The sequence below is a fragment of the Ambystoma mexicanum genome, chromosome 5q, assembly GCF_040938575.1.
Source record: "Ambystoma mexicanum isolate Mex_15411 chromosome 5q, UKY_AmexF1_1, whole genome shotgun sequence".
Taxonomy (NCBI): domain Eukaryota; kingdom Metazoa; phylum Chordata; class Amphibia; order Caudata; family Ambystomatidae; genus Ambystoma; species Ambystoma mexicanum.
The window spans coordinates 1,089,072,516-1,089,090,223 of NC_090933.1; the positions used below are offsets into that span (position 1 = coordinate 1,089,072,516).

General features: G+C 44.4%; 1 protein-coding gene across 1 annotated transcript in view; it reads right to left on the minus strand.

The window, feature by feature from the left end:
- The window catches only part of LOC138498349 (transient receptor potential channel pyrexia-like), a 738,095-nt gene that overhangs the window by 681,886 nt on the left and 38,501 nt on the right, over nt 1–17,708 (minus strand). The window contains exon 6 of the mRNA XM_069622140.1: nt 15,526–15,616. Coding sequence (XP_069478241.1) covers nt 15,526–15,616 — 91 coding nt within the window. The remainder of the gene's footprint in view (nt 1–15,525; nt 15,617–17,708) is intronic.

Here is a 17,708-nt window from a genome sequence, read left to right on the forward strand (position 1 = left end):
TTCATTTATGGGTGTTTTGTGAAGTGGTGCCATTTGGTGTTGCTTAGCGCCATGGCGCTGTGCAGGTTGGGTAGGAGTGATGGTGGCAGTGGTGTGTATGTGGATTGTCATACTTACTGACATGGTGACATGCATGGTGGCATTACATTTAGACCATGAACCCAAGAGCCTAGGCCTTGAGGACACCCATGGCAGTAATCCGTTTTTGAATGTGCATCAGTTAGAGGGTGGTGACATGTAAGGAATGGTTGTGGAGCACATTTCAGCCGTTATAGCCCAGTGTTGCAAACAGATTGTGGGTAGGTTGGAAGTGGCACAATACTCTGTGAACGAAAGTGGGTATGCACATAGTATGTTATTGAAAGTGCACAGGGATGCAGGAGAGATTGTTTTGTTTGTACATTATGGTAACTGTTGCAATTTGTTGTTGCATAGGTGCATGGCGGTGCGCTGTGCATACTGTCAGTATGGTATAGCTGTGGGTTTGTCCAAGGCCTAGACTATTGGGTGCATTGCCAAAGGTGCGCTGGGTGCATCTGAGTATCTTTCTACGTGCTGCAATCGTGCATTATTCAGCAGAACTTTCTGGTGGAGGGGTCTTGCAATGAAACTGAACGTGAACGGAGAGTGTTCAACAGTAAATATGGAGTGCTGTATAGAAATGAGAGTGTGCAATGCAGAGCCTTTGTATGTCATTGCTGCATGCTTGTTTGAAAATTTGACAGCACCCAATGGGGTAGTGCTGCAAAAAGTGCCTGTGCATAGGGAAGAAGTATTGTCTCAGCTTCACTGGACCATGGCCCTCACTGTATATGGGAAAGCGCATGTGCACATCCTGCCATTATGAGCAGGGTGGAAAGGGAATTGGAATTGTGCGTAATAGGCAAGTAGGAGTTTAGGGCGTAGTTCACAGGAAGAGGCGGTACCATTTCCTCCCAATACTGTATCGAGAGGGTAGTTGAGATGGAGAGATGCACAGTGCTTATCGTCAGTGATATCTTTGTGAGCCATTTGCACAGGTGTTGTGTGCCAAGAGGCGTTGCTGGTAATTTCGGGTTGGAAGGAGTGGACGTTCTCTGGGCCTGTCAGGGTGACTGCAGTTCAGCGGGATAGGTCGCCTTTGCAGATATGAGGCGTCCGTCATGAACATAGAGTTTGTCGTGCTGCACTATGGAAGTCTCAATTTGGGTTACATGTCATGTGGATGATTAATCTGTCACCTGAAGAGGTTGCTGACCGCAGTGATATGTATTTTTCCTACTGCGAAGGTCATTTACTCATGTATAACAACAAGAGGAGTTTTTGTTCATGATGGTGTAATTTGGCTGCAGACAGAGGTCGGAAGGTGTGCTATAAACAGAATTATGCGTGAGTTTGTGCAGACTGCTGGCATGTTCTCCACCCACTATGAGATCATAGTGGTTACGTAGAAATTGCATTTATTTGAGCGTCATTGGCAATGCCATTTTCTTTTACACTGTGCAAGAAGCATTGACCAGAATGTGGTAAAAATGTGACGAGAGACATACAGAAATGCATATAAAGAGAAAATAAAAAAAGATGCTGGCAAGCACATCACAAAAAAGAAAAAAAACAAAAAAACACTTTCATACATCTACGATGGAAGACTGAATGCCCTACCCAGTTTGATATTATTTACTCTCTGTCCCACCACACTATCATGAAAAGGTAACGCATTACATGGAACATTCAAGATTACACGTGCCAAATCCAAGGTGGCTATGTGGATGTACATCGATGGAGAAATCGTGCATACTTTCATTGAACTTTGTAGTGGACGTGCTTTGGAATGGCACGACATTTGTACTGTAAATGTGTAATGGTACAACGTGTTGTACAGGAGTGACTGTGTTGGATGATGGTGGCTTCGATGCAACTGGAGGATGCGTGTGTGCCTATTTACACGTAACCCAATGAAGTAGAGCTGCAGAGAACATATTGCAAAGGGAAGGACTGCTCCAGCTTTACAAGGGTGCAGCTCTCACGCTACTTTGGGAGGCGCACGTGACAAATTGTGCCCTTTACACCACCTTGCCCAATTGCCATGGCAGTGTGGGGATTAGCCAATCAGGTAGTGTGGGTGTGGTTAACAGGAAGGGGAGGTGTACATTATATTCTGCGTACTGAGGGTGGCTGACATGGCGAAACACATTGTGTTGACTGTAGGTGATCCCTTTGTCATAGATCTGCACAACTATACCCTGCAAAGATACTTTGACAGCAATTTTCCTTTGGAAGGAGTGGACGCATTGTGGAACGGTGTGTATGAGTGCAATTTTGCTGATATGCATGCACTTTGCAAAGACCTCGCCACTTTTTCAGTAGTAGATGTCATCGTCATCCATTACGACGGCATGCATATGGGTTACCCGCCTTGCTTAGATTTGTTCCGTAGACTGAAGAGATTGCTGAATGTCATGAGGATGCTTTTTCCCACCACCAAGGTGCTTTTCTCATCCATAATACCACGAAGAGTATGACCTACTGCTCATGGTTGTTGTTCCGAGCCAGACAGAGGAAGGTGTCTCATCAACAGAAGAATGTATACTTTTTTGTCTGCTCCTGCAATGTTTTTCTGCAACAATGACCACATTAGTTGTGGAAATGCGGAGTGTTTCCAAGAAAATTGCATTTTGCTGTCACCCATTGGCAGTGGCGTCGCCAGGAATCTAATTTAGGAGGGGCACAAAGGGGGCCAAACACAAAAGTAGGGGGGGGGGGACAGACAAATGTAAGGGGAGAACATGGTCACTGCTCATTTTAGGCAGGGGGCACAAGGGGGGGCACATGGTTTCACAGGGGTGCCCCCGGCCCCCCATCGCCCCTAGCGACGCCACTGCCCATTGGCAATGCATTTTTGTTTGCTCGTCTACAGGCTGCAGTGAAGAGTTTACTGCACTACTGTGAGCAGCGGAACTCACAAAAGCTAATGAACACCGAAAAAAGGTGTTTCCGTAGAAGCATCGAAACAAAAGAAAAAAACGGCTCTTTGAAGAGTCGCCCCTTACCATGAACTACCCCTACCCTGGTTGCAAGTTATTCCTCACTCCCGCACACAGCTTGAAAGCTACATCCGGGGATTTTGCGAGTGGCGGCCACGGAAATTGAACTGTACGGATTGTCCAATCACATAATTAGGGCGTGCGCCAATAGGAAGAGGGACTTCACTTGGGCCCGGCCCTCGACGTACTTGGGGACCCGCACGTGTTTCATACAACCCTTTTGCAGATGACGGCCATAGAAATGGGTCTGCAGAGCCTACGGAATTGGGCAATAAAGTGTGTGGGTGTGGTGTGTACAGACAGACTGTGGTACACAGTGTATTTGTTGACAGAAATGCAGAGGGTGTGGTTATGGCTGTGTGTTTCACGAGGCACAGTGTGCAGGTTTTCGGGGATTCCGACATACATTGAGTGAAAGTGAATGGAAAACACTGTGCAGTGTCTACTCATTTTGCGATCTATCATGTGCATGTGTAGTGCAATGGAGTAGCTACAACGAACTGTCAGATTTTGATTTCTCTGTGTGACACTTTGGTGACACGCAATCATGCCGGTATTATTGGTGTTCATTGCTCAGGAGAAATGGAGCAGCATGTTACACAACCTTAAGTGCTGTTTGCAATGAAGGAGGCACTTGCCCAGTTCATGCGTTTGTTTCAGATCTCTTGCAGACGTTTGTAGCGCATAATGCAGCCACCGATGTGGCAGCGTCATTTCCTATTTGGTCCGTGAATGCAGACAGCGCTGTACATTGCAAAGAAGAGTATTTGTGGCTTTGTTTGACATGTGCCAATGGTATCCTTCATCCATGGGACTATGACGTTTCACAGCACAAATACTTTTCTCTAGCTATAACGTTTTTCTTACTATGCCAGCCATCCAGATTTTTGCACACCCCATCTAACTTGTCTTGGTGCCCTTCTTGAAAGCAGTGACAATTATTTGTACTTAGTTTTGCACTGTGGCTCTCTTGAAAATGCTCTGGAACACCTACAAAAACCTCTTTGTACAGCGACCCCCTTTGTAACCGATTGAACTACAGTGTTTACCACAATGCCACGCCTCCCGCCCTGCATGCATGCATTGGAAATTCTGTTGTTGATCTGTGAAAGGTGCTTTCTTCATTTACCTTTTTCCCTTTCACAGTTCATTTTTATTTTTAACATTTATCTCACACACCACAGAAAGAACGGCAGGAAAGGTCCGGTACAGAAGGGGCAGCACCTGGCTGGATACTATAGGGGACGTGCCAGGAGACGGAATTATTGGGTAGTCCTCACCCACATAGGTGCTAGTCATTGTAATGCTTCCGTAAGCACCGTTACCACACCCTTCCAAGTAACTTCCCTTTGTACATTAGCGTTTTGCAATACATGCACAATACAGTGCCCTTTGCCGGGTAAGGGTCTGTAGCGCGGCATATGGTTTGCAAAGGTTGTTTTACAGCTGTGCTGCCCTACAGGAGTGCCCCTCTTGTTGCCCCCAGCAGATGTGCAAAATGCTGTACATGAAAGTACCCTGCGTAATTGCTAAAAGGGTGGTAGTCTTTCCACTGGTCCATTGTGCTTTGTTTTCAGTTGTCGTCCTATGCAGTAGAAACTGTTTATGCTACGCCATTAGTGTTAGGGGTAGCATTCACAGATTTCCATACATCATGGAATACAAGAATGTTGTTTACAAGGATGGGAAAAACAGCTTCATTACGTGCAGCAGGAAGCCATTTATTCTGTGCGACCCATGCAGCTGGAGCACTTTTGTAACCAGCACTAAAGTTGTTTGCACTCTGCATATTTTGCTGTTTCCTTACTTGCCTTTACATGCACTAGTATGTGCGTGAGGAAGGTGCAGCAGCTTTGCCATTTTGCAGACTAAGTACAAACTGTCCCACCTGCTCTTACATGTTTTCTTCAAATGTACGAGCGGCATGCGACCTCTTGATGCTTTCCATCACACCGCTGAGTGCAGACACAATGTATTTGTATCACGGGTCATGGAAAGGCAAGCAGAAGATAAATTAAAGTAATGAGACATTTAACACAGCCACGTGACATTGAAGGTTGCTGTTCCTTGTTTACCAGTGGCCGTTATACAGTTAGGAGTACTGTAGCCACACATTGGTAGGTTTGCAGAGCCACCCACGAAGTCGGGAGCAGTACTTTAAATGCGGTAGCTTTCTGCATGATTCTGTAGGGCTGGCGAAAGGGGCGGTGTTACCAGCATACAGTGGATGATCTATTCATGGGTCTAGGTGTGGAACGGAAACACGTGCGCTTCCACAACTACTTAAAAGTGCATTCGAAGATGTGGCCATGCGGCCACTAATGGAGACCTATGGATACTTGCAGTGTGATTGCACATACACCAAACAGGTGCAGTGTCCCTAGGAAACATCCATATTGCTAATTTGTACTCATCTTGGCCAGTACTGTGCGGCACAGATTTTTCATGCCCTGTTAATACAAAAAGAGGCCTACTGACACACTAACCAACATTTACTATGTACATCTATAATTGATACGATACGCCAACACTGTTTGGAAAAGTAAGGGGTAGCGCAAATGGATACATACACCAGAAAATGTGCACTTTCCTGGTGGGCAGACCGGCCCCTGCGAGCAGACTATGTTGGATGCACCGGCACCATTCAAGAATGGTGCCGGTGCATCCGGCTTCCCCATTCCCATTGGGGCTCGAATGGGAATGGGGAGCATTTTTTTCCGGTGCCCGGGAATGGTCAATTCCCAGGTCCGCCGGGGCTGTAATGCCCCAGTAATTGCCCATTCCCGGGCACCGATTTCATAATGACACCCAATGTCCCCATTCAATTTGGAATTCCTTGCTCACTCTCTACTGAGAGTGTGCTTTTAAATCAGCTATCTCCCCATTGCTTCACAAGGATTGGACTTTTTGGCACAGCACAGACTCAGAGATTCAGCTTACTATTGGGGCCCCCTTCTACTTTAATAAAGGGGTCAGGGAGCGTTAAACAGTTTGGAATTTCATTTTTGAATGCACCCCCCCCAGGTGATCCAACATTACTTTAAACAACTATATCATTATCAGCACTTGGAGAGATTGGTCATCAGGTCTACTGGCCCGATTTCTGGGAGTTCTTTCTCAACCCATCTGAAATTACATTTCTGACCAACTCAAATAAGAAGTTAAAAATCTTCAACATGGCACTTTTCTCCAATTTGTAAATAAGGGTCACAAACCATATATTTCTAAATTGGTCTGATTGGCAGATTTATGTCATTTCCAAATAAAGGATTATAGTTAGGATCCTGATATATTACGGACAGGTATTTGATTCCATAAGCTAGTAGATACCTGGCTCTCTCTTATCTGTAATTTATTCTGGGAAGCTGCAATCACGTTTTCCCTTATAATGTTGGTTTCCACTGTCAACAGATAGTGCTCTTTCTGTGCGTTCCAGAAAGGTATGAACCATCTTTGTATCTGACATGGTTCCCAAACTGCTGCACAAAATATGATTTCCCATAGAAACCTATGGCATCCTCTTAATTATATGCATACTATTAGCTCCATAAAACAATATATTTCTATTCCCAAGGCCTGCAGCAAGGTCTGGTTTTCTCTTCTGTTGCCATAGTCTGCAATAAAATATCTTTACATTCTAATGATCTGAAAATGCATTTCCTTATCTCCTTGGACAGAGGGACTACAACTCCTCCCCCTGGGGTCATGTGGCATTCTGTGAATGTCAAAATGGATCCAGGCTCTGTGCCTTCCACAAAACAGAAATACATTTTGGTTATTTTAGAAAACTCAGGTCCCTGGGTTATATTTCTGGTTTGAATAGTTGCCCTTGGTGATCACCAAGGGCAACTATTCAAAATAAACATATGTTCTGAGCACCAACTTGTCGCTGTCTGATATCTGAGTATTTTGGTTTAGTATTAGTTTCAAGTGGTTTATTTGGCTTTTTAATCACAACTCAGGAAGACGCGACAAATGGTTTACCATGTCCCAAGATAAACTCATATCATTGCTCAAACTATTGGTGTCGCCTTGACAAGACCAGACCTCCAAAGACAAAACTATTTCCTATATTTCTGCACCATGCCATCATGCACAACTTTACACTCCAACATATCTTTGAGTTACTCTGGAGTTTTCATCTTTAATATGTTCATTTTCCAATCAATCCGCTGAATTCACAGAGTCCGCCATAACAGTTCATTTTTTTGCCTAAGCTGTACTTCAGTGCATCGGTCATCTGTTTGAAAACATATACCTTCTGGCCCTGTCGCTGGTCTTTTATCTGCCAGCCAACAGTTAATGTTCCATATTTCTACGCCTTTGGGCCTAAATTAACCTGATGCAGTTCATCTATAACCTGGGGCTGAAAACACGCCACAATATACAAAGACTGTTCTAAACAGATGTTTGGTTATGTTATGCTAATTGTTTATTCCATAGTTCTAAGGGCCCCTGGGCATTACAGCACTAGATCGTAAAATCCCAATTGATGCCCGTACAACCCCCTTTTTAAAGTTGTCCTTGCCCAAGTCCAGATGTATATAAGGTCCAGTTCTATCCTAGTAAGGATATTGTAACCCAGGTACTCCTCATAATAGCTAATACCCTGACAAACAGGTATACAAAGTGTACATTTTCGTGTGAATAGTGTTCCTTTTCAAATGAAATTGTAAATTTAATCCATCACTTTAAAACTGACATCAAAGTTAGCTTCGGTTTGCGTTTCATTTGAGTTCTTAGGAAATGTTACTTGTGTAATCTACGCACAGTAAAAATCATAAGATCTCTGCACAGTTCGTATGACTTGCCTTTCATGTGAGTTTTGAGGAGATACTATTAAGTATGTAATGTACCAACTGTAAAACCCAAGCATTTGTGTAGCCAGCAAAGAGGTGTTTTTCTTATTGTGGCTTGGCTTTTGTTTCCCAGTGTTAAGGACAAAGCCAACATGATGAATGTTCTTACATGGTCATTCTGTCCTACCTTGGTGCAACTATTCTGTGCAGGTTTTCTCACTATGGCATGGCATTTCTTACTGGTGTTAAGGGCAAAGGCCACAGGAGTAGGTATGTGTATCGGAATGATGGAATATACATCATAGATGGCAACTTACTCAGGGGAGTACCCCCCAGAAATCCCTTTAATTGGTGTTTAATCCCTCGCTATGCTCAGTTACTCATGTATATTCATGGGAAATCTTTACGTCACTGCAGTCAAAAAGATTCACCTGCCGCCAACAAACTTGAGAGACAGTGAACCCAGCTCAGGCAGAAAGAATGATCATGAGTTCATAGAATCAACAAAGGCGAGGTCAGGGAGAATGCAAACTGCCATTAATAAGTGATGTGCCACACCTCTCTTTTCCGCCTAGTGTGCAACATCTGCATCCTGTTGGGGGCCGCCTCATCAAGGGTACACACATTGCAGTCATTAATGCTGGGTATTATTCAATTAGGACACCAAGTGTTTCCCCCGATCATATCAAGAGCAGATCATGAACCATTGGTCCACACTTTTGGGTGGATGTGTTTTTAGTATGGAAATGAAGTTATTTAAAGCTGCCCATGTGCTTAACCTGAAAACTACAGCTAGAGCAGAGCGTTGCTGCTAGAATGTTAATACGTGTCCTGCACTTCAAGCGACTTACCCCCATTCTGCATGATTTGGTCTAATAGCAGTTATTTTCCATGTTAAGTACCTGCTGCCCATTAGGGCCTTTCGAGCTCAGAGCCTTTAGAGATAACCCTTTGAGGCTTGAAGAGGAGAAGGTAAGAAAAGAAAGGAGAAGAAAGGAGGAGGACTGAACAAATCTAAATGCAGAAAGTATCGACATAAAATATCAAACATGGTATAGGTTTTCGCAGGGTTCCTCCTGAGGCCAATAAGGATGCGAAGACCACATGGTGTAGCTCATTTTATTTTGAGATGTGTCACAAGAGGGCCCACTATTATGAAAGTAGGCTCTTCCCCAACACACAAACAGGCAGGGTGCTTCTCACTTCTCACTGAGATTTGGTTAATTTTCCTCTCAGAGACTCTGTCCTTGTCCACTGTTTTTTCTACTCCTTGTTGGTTCCCTGGCTCCTCGGCGTTTTTCATCTCAACTCACTCATCTAACTGTTGGTGTTTCACAAGGTCTTGGGTCTGCTCCTCTTTACACTCTACAACTCAGATTTTGGGGCACTAATTTCCTTTGGGTTCTCAAATCAACTCTTCGGATGGCACCCACATTTTCTTTTCCTTAACTCTCCTCTGATCTCTCCATCAAAATTGGATTGCTTTGCAGTCTCTGATGTTAAACTCTACCAAAACAGACGTGCTCTTCTTCCCTGTCAAATGCTCTCTATCACCTCTTCCTGTGCCTATCCAGTTCCCATGTGACACTCTCCCCTACTCTTCTTCAGCTAGAAACCTCAGTGTCATTTATGACCCTTCTCACACCTTCTCTACTTTCATCTCCAAAACTGCTACAGCAGCTCACCTCAACCTCCTAAATATTAGGAAACTCGGGCATCTCCTTATTTTAACACTGCCCAGCATCTTTTAACAACTCTTGTCTTCTCTAAACTGGAATACTGTGTCAGTATGCTCTTTGATCTCTTCAATTATGCTTTCAGTCCTCTCGACAAGATCATTAACTTTGCTACCAGGCCTCTCATTAAACTCCCTCACTTCACACCTACTTCCTCGTACCATCACCAGGCCAGATTTTAATTTCTGCTCCTGGTTCACACATACATCAGCGGTAAGGCACCACTGTATCTACCCTCTTCTATCCAACTCTACAAGCCTTGTTGTAATCCCCACTCTGCCTCCTCAATTGCCCTTGTGGCACCTCGCCCTCCCTGTGCTTTCTCACGCTTCCGCCCTTTCTCTCTTCTTGCTCCACTTGCATGGAATTGTCTTCCCCCAGACATCGGAGAAACCATCCACACAGATTTGTTCAAAACCAAACTGAAAGCCTACCTCCTCATCTCTAAATTAACCCTTAACCTACCTCTCATCTGCCTGCTAGCTAACCTTTTCCCTCGCCTCTGTCCTTCACTTCCTCTGCCTCCACTCTAACACTTCACCCTTCTTCTCCATCTGATCTAGATACATGCGTTTCCTTGTCCTGTACCCCGAGACTCACTGAGGCAGAGTTAGAGGAGGCCCTAGAGTGAGGCCTAATTCCTGGACTGCCCCTGATTCCTCTTCCCTTACCTCTTTGATTTTAAATAATCTACTTGGACTTATCTCATTCCTCCTCTCATCCTCTGATCCTGTCTAAAAGGGTCTGCTGGAATATTCCTGCTGCACCTAGCTTAGAAATGGGTCCCTCTCTCCAGCATGGCCCCTACTTCGCCACCTCATTCTCTTATATCTTTTTCCATCTCCTGGAGTTTTACCAGCTGGTCTGCTCTGGGGTCTCTGCCTGCTGGTACTACCTCCAACCCCTCTCCTCTGGGCTTTTCTCTACTCTGGGTTATTCTTTTCTCCCCATGATGTCAAACTTCCACTGTACCACCCTTTCTACACTGCCTACACCTGATGGTGTTACGTCTTCCTCCTCTTTCATATCACTGTCTCCCTCTGATGATACCTCCTCTGTGCCACTTCCTTCCTCTGATAGTATCACCTCCTCATCCTCCTTGTTTTTTACCGCCTCCTCCAGCATCTAGATTGCTACCAAGTACTTTTGACTTCCACTTCAATGTCCTGATGTTATCATGTCTTCATGCATCCATCGTACTGTTGTTACAACCTCCTTTTTTCCCTTCTTAACTCTAACCACCTCCTCTTATGCACTCTTTCCATCTGATTTTGCCACCTGCTCCTTCACTCTCTTAGCTGTTGCCACCTCCTCCTGCTTTCCACTGCTGCCACCTCCCCACTCTCTTGTGTCTCTCCAACCCCTGATTCTTCCACTGCTCTCTAGTCTTCAGCCTTCTCCAAACACATGCCTTCTGCTCCAGCATCATCTTCCCTTGGGTTGGTCAGTCAGGGTCTTTAGCATAGTAATTCAGTGAGCACTGAGATTAGTTATTTTACCTGTGCGCAACTGGGGGTGCTTTGTCTTTGGAGGGTGGGGGACAAACCTTTGATTGATTGATTGATTAAATGTTTATTTGTATAGCGCCTATACACAATGGGCCTCATTACGCGGTAGGAGGTAAGGGATTACCGGTATGGGACCCGCTAAGGGACTTCAGAGCTAATAACGGTACTGCAAATTGCGGTACCGTTATTAGCTACTTCCCCATTCCCATTGAGCCCTATGGGGGCTGAAATGGGAATGGGCAATGGTTCTCAGAATGGGGACTCACCGGGTCCTCCAAGGTTGGAATGACCCGGTAAGTACCCATTCTGAGAATCCGGACCCGGTATGCGGTAAGGGGGTAGCCAATAGCACCATGGCTACCTCCTACCACGTAATGAGGCCCAATGCGTTTCAAAGCTCTTCAAGTAGGGAGGGAACATAGGAAAAATACAGCTACATTCTTACAAGTCCTTCAACTATTCAGAATGTGAAAAATAACTATCTTAATTAGCCTGGGGATATGCAAGTGCAGCTAGTCCCTCGGGAAATGCCGTTAGATGGACCCCCAGTAACATTGAGATCTGAAATCAAAATCTGAGGGCCCAGCTTAATCAATCAACTCTGGAATGGAGGCTAAACTCCTTTAATGTACCTGGGATTATGTCCCTTATCGATGAAGCGGTGAGGGGCATATGACTACTACCAAACAGAGTGGCACCTAACCCCCCGACATACTGGCCTTGGCTAAAACTCTCATGAGAAAGGAGATCAGGGGACTTAAGATCTTAAAACTCGATGAGAAATTACAGAACAATGGTATCAGATCAATAAAGCAAACATATAAAAACCCATGTAAAATGCTAAAATATCGACTACTACAACAAGATGCCGAATTTATGTTGCAGATCTTAATCCGGGAAATAGTGCAAGTGCAAGGAACAATAAAAGGAGGAGGGGTGGGGGGGGTGAGGGAGGATAAATAGACAAAAACAAGCAGTTACATTACTATGCCAGTTGACAATTGATGTAGTGCCGGAAAGTAACAAGGAGGGGGGGAGGAGGGTGTGTGGGGGTCACTCACATCATCACAGGGAGCAAGGGGGTGCGTGGGGGGCACACACACCATCACGGGGGGCAAGGGTGTGGGTGGGTGGCACGCACACCATCATGGGGGGCCAGGGGGTGGGTGTGGTTCACACACACCATAACAGGGGGCAAGAGGGTGGGGGGCACACAAACCATCACAGGGTGCAAGGGGTTCGGTGGGGGGCACACAATCCATCATGGGGAGCAAAGGGGTTGGTGGGTGGCACACAATCCATCAAGAGGGCCAAGGGGGTGGGTGGGAGGCACACAAACCAACACGGGGGGCCAGGGGTGGGTGGGGGCACACAAACCATCACAGGGGAAAGGGGGTGGGTGGCAGCCACATGAACCATCACAGGGGGAGGGGTTTGGGTGGCATAAAACATGCTTGGCGGGTGGGGGGTCGGTAGGGGGCACACAACCCATCACTGGGGGAAAGGGGGTGGGTGGGGGCATACAAACAAAAACAGGGGGCAAGGGGTGAGTGGGGGTGCACACAAACCATCACAGGGGGCAAGGGGGTGGGTGGGGGGCACACAAACCAATACAGGGCGAGGGGGAGGTGGGTGGGGTTCACACAACCCATCATGGGGGAAAGGTGGTGGGTGGCGGGTACACAAACCTTCACGGGGGCAAGGGGGTGACCTTGACATGTCCACCACTTTAAAAGTTAGTTATTCCATCACTGATGCTGCCTGTGCTGAGTGGAGGTCTTCTGTGGTTCCAGAATTTGAGGAAGGTGCTACAAACACACTGGGTGAGTTATACAAACACTTTTGGCCCCATTTCAAGTTTGGCAGTGCAGGAAAAAAGTGGTGCTCATTCTGTTACGCCACTTTTCCAGCACCGCCAAACTGCATGTTTAGTGGTGGGGTGGCCGGAATTACCAGCAGCTCTGGTAAATCCAGCTCCCCACCATCAAAAAATGCAGGTATTACTGGCACTGATATTACCGGTGCTGGAAATACCAGCAATTCCCCCGTGGGGGAATCGGAATGCGGCTCTATGGGACTCCATGGAATGGGAAATTACCACCATTTCCGGCACTTGGAATATGCCAGTAATTCCGGCATTCCAAGTGCTGGTAACAGTTTTACAGTTTTGGTGGTATCCTGCCAGATTTACCAGTGGGATAGCAACATCCTTGTAATGAGGCTGTTTCAGTTTTCATATTATGTGCGTGGTGAAATTGGAACATTGTATCCCTGGCATGAGAATTTCTTGCTGGGGAACAATACTGCTTAAACTTTGCTCCCCAAGAGGTTTTCTCAGCATTTGGAAAGTCATGGATTTATAACACTGCACCTGTGGAGCTGCGACTTCACTTCAGGGGATACATTTTCTATGCATTGTGTGAAGCTGCAACTGTATCTAAACACATTCTACCATCATTGAGTGAAGGGGCATTTTTCTACTTAAGGGCAAGTTTCCTATCCTGGAGCCTTGGGTCTGCTGAAAGGGAACTTCTGGCCATCTCACTTGTTGAGGGGGTGCATTATTATTGTTATTGCCCTACCAGGTCTTACCAGGAATCTGGGTAAAGTCAAGACTTATGAATTGTGCACTTTAATCGACTGACAAAGTAAGTGTACTCGGAGCCCTCATGTCTGGCCTGTATTGAGGCACTGTGATTGTCCTCTGTCATGTGGATGGCTTGGTTTGGTGAGAGGGGTCATCCCCATACCACCTCCGGGACCAACATCCACTGACTGAGGGTGACACACAGCACCCCCATTCACCACCCATCTGGTCCAAAGAACCAGGCAGGTGGCGTCATCACAATGGTGATTGCACCTGAAAGAAGTTCCACACTTTGATTATGTTACAAACCCATTGAACCATCCCATGCTCTGACAAAGCATTTGCATGATGGAATGGGACCCACAAGACCAACTTCGTATGGTACAGAAATATGGTTCCATACTAAAGCGTTGTGTCTGCTGGTAGCGAAAAAACAGAAGCTGCGCTTGTGTAATTAAAAGCATTTAAGCTATTTGCTTGAAATAAACTGTGTTGGTTCAAAGATCAAGCAAGCAAACACTGAAATCCCACAAAACAATGACGTTTAACTGGGAGGATAGCACAGGGGCAACGCGCTGGTCTAGGAAGCGAGACCACGCAGCAAAACAGAGGTTTGAATCCTGAATCAGCACTTAGAAACCAAGCTCAGTTATGGTATTGGTCCCCTTATCAAAAAAACTCCATCCAGTTTTGCTCAACATTAAGCTTTAAAATGTACCATTTGCCACAATCTTTCCTAAAGATCTATCCTCTTTATTAATTAAGGCGGTAGCCTTTTTAGAAAAGGAACAGCAACGTATTGAAGATTTGTGAGTTGGAGATATTTATTGAGTGTATAGAAGGTTATATCTAAGGTTGAATGTATCTTGTATGAGATTCTTTTTTCTCTTTTATTTAAGAAATATTATGGAATTAATTGTATTGCATGACGTATTGTATACATGAATTTCGTGCTTAGAATGTCTAAGGTTTATAATAAACCAAGTACTAAATACATAAATAAAATATAAAAAGATCAAAGATCTATCAGGGAGAACCATCACAAACCCTGTAAAAAAAAATTCTAATAATGTCCAGTATTGAAATGTTTCATGGATTCAATGTGATTTTTGACCTTTCTTTAAAATTGCTTGAGAGAGAACCCAGAATCCCTTGCATACAATTATCTTGACATATTCAGTTCTAAGCAATATAACTGGCCCAGTCTGCCTCAAAATGTGCTATTTGCCACAAACTTTCTAGAATTCCTGACAGGGGTGAAAAATCCATCTTCCTACAAAATGGTATTTAAAATCCATCTTTAAATCCCATTCATTTTAGAGCAATGCTGCTTGGCCAATTTTCGTTTTAAAATGACACTATTTAATTAAACAACATGCCATTGGTTACTGGTAGTATGCAGTGAAATTATGGTACAAGAATGTTGGTCAGCTTTAGGTTTGTAGACCTGCGTGTTGTATCTGTCTGATCCCATCCTTAGGCAGATCATTTTACAGTGCTTAGTAAGTAAGCCCTGAAAATCCGGATTGAGCTCTGAAATCCGGAGTTATTTTCAAGTGAAATCACAGTAGTCTTTTAGTGGCACTTTACATTATCTAAATATTCTTCAAATGCAGAGACGTTGTTTTAATGCAATTCTAGCAATATATGATGGGCAGCCCCCTCAGAAGGGACCAGGTGGTGCTATGTTGGCCCTAAGGACATGAAATCTGGTCTATTTTAAGCGACCTGGGCATCAAAATGGCCCTGCAATCGGCACACCATTAAATAGTTGTACAGGCCCCTAATGAATATTAAACCAAGCGATGGGCAGATGTTCCTCTTCCCCGGCATCCTTGGCTTTTGATAAAACACTGTTTGCTATAAACTAACCTGCAAGGTCATGCTCCAAATGGTTTATGTGAAAGTATTGCTTTCTGCTGGCACGATCTTTAACATGAAACTGGTCCAGTGCCAAAGACGCCTAAATGGAAAAAAAGGAGATTCAATATGTCAAGAGGTTCAACGGTGCAGAAAAATAGACTAAAAATGCATTCAGTCTAAACAAGACAGCACATGAAGAGGAGAGTGAATCGGAATGGAGACAGCATTCTCTCAATTGGCAGGGAGGGGGGGAAGAGAATACACAGGCTGAGGCAGGGGTGGGAAACGGAAGAGTGGGGGAAGATTGGGATCAGGAAGGCTTAACCTGGCCCCAAAGCTCACTCTTTTTCAACTGCCTACAATCAACCAGTTCACTTTAAGAAGTACCCATATCCAACGGTCATGTTGTGAAAGATGGCAGCATTGCAGCGACATGTAGATGTGTTTTGAACTGGTCCACTTTAAGACACTGCTTTAACTAGATGTAATGTCAAGAGGCCGATTCACAAAGACGTTACTCTGACTTACTCTTGGTTTAAACATGGAGGGCTATTGGGTTAACAAAGAAGGGACAGTGAGCAACTTTGACTCACTCCTATCTGATTACTAGAAAGGGAGTATTAAGTCAGATTTAAGCCAGAGCAACTCATAGTAACTGCTTTGTGAATCAAACAGCCCCCTCCAGGTCTAAGTCCGGAGACTGTTAGATTACTCATAGTAACTTCTTTGTGGCACACTTCTTAAGGTTTTTTAAGGTTTTCTTTAGACTTTCTCTATAATGAATAACATAAGCTTACAAAACGGTCATTTTAGAGGCCGTTTTTTGTCTACACAAGGGCTTTGTAACTTGAACATGACCTAAAAGTGGTCAGTCTGGAATATGTCAGATAAAGTGGTTACTTAGTTACATTGTATGGCACCACCACTACCAAGCTGAAGGGGGTATTTTCTTACCCCCCACATTCCTGGTTATGTCATTGCAGGATTTAATTAGCTGTACCATTTCCAATTGAGGCTAGAGGCAATCCACATTGGGCAATTGGAGAGGAGCTAACAGTAATTGTTTTGCTCTAGATATACACACAGGCGCAAATGACAGCAGCTGATGATTGCTGGACAGACAATTTTGTGAAATAGAAGGATTTTAATTGTTTTTTGTATATGTTTTTTAGATAAGATAAAGACTCTTTGAGAAGGTGTTATGAAGAACAGATTATACACCTTATGTTTGAAACAGTTTGGTCCTGAAGAAGACGGACATCAGTGCTATTGTAGCTCTAGAAGTTGTTTGGTCGAAACTAGTACTAGGGAAGTTCGATGTAAAATATCGAGGAGCTGCACCTCTGAACAACCTTTAGTTGATGATGACTGTAATGAATGAGTTCTTTTGAAAAATCCATTGCTATTTAAATAACAGGTGCTTTTAGATGGGTGTTAAGAAAGGAAGAAGGCAATGAATATGGCAAGGGAAATGTGCACGGAATCACACAGTGAACAACTTTGAATCTAACAACGTGCATACAATACCCAAAACCCAGGAGTGCAAATAGAATGAAACAATAATACCAATATATGAAAAGGGATGTGGGGTAAGCACTTAGAACCTCCTTATGACTGAAAGGAAAGTTGGCAAACTCCTTACCCACTATGCTATTACATATACTGACAGTGCTAAGCCCACGTAGAGGGCAAGCAAGGACAGGATCTGTGAGCTGACACTCTGGATGATACTGAATAAGGAACTTAGAAACAGTACTCACGAGGACCGGAAAGACCACTTAAATTTCAGTAAACCCACAAACCCAGATGATCAAACAGGGACCCTGAAGGCTATAACAGCAATGGGTGGAGGAAAACTAAATACATAAGACCCTAGTCAAGGGGCAAGTAGGAATAGTGATTAAAAAATAGAGAGGAAAACAAAAGGCATTCACACTGGGACTAGTTACAACAGAACCCCACACCTAATAATCAATGAGAAATAAATGCAGAAGTGCAATGGAAAACATGGAATGGATCCCAATAGAAAGTAAGGATCAGGAGCAGGGAAAATGAAATCACAAAAGGAAACCTTTCCCACCCATCCAAGGAGAAAAGGCAGGAAGCTGAATCTATAAAGGGAAAGACTAATGCATCAAGTTTTTCAGTAGCAAAGGACAGCTTCAAAGAAACCGAGAACACCGGCAAATTGG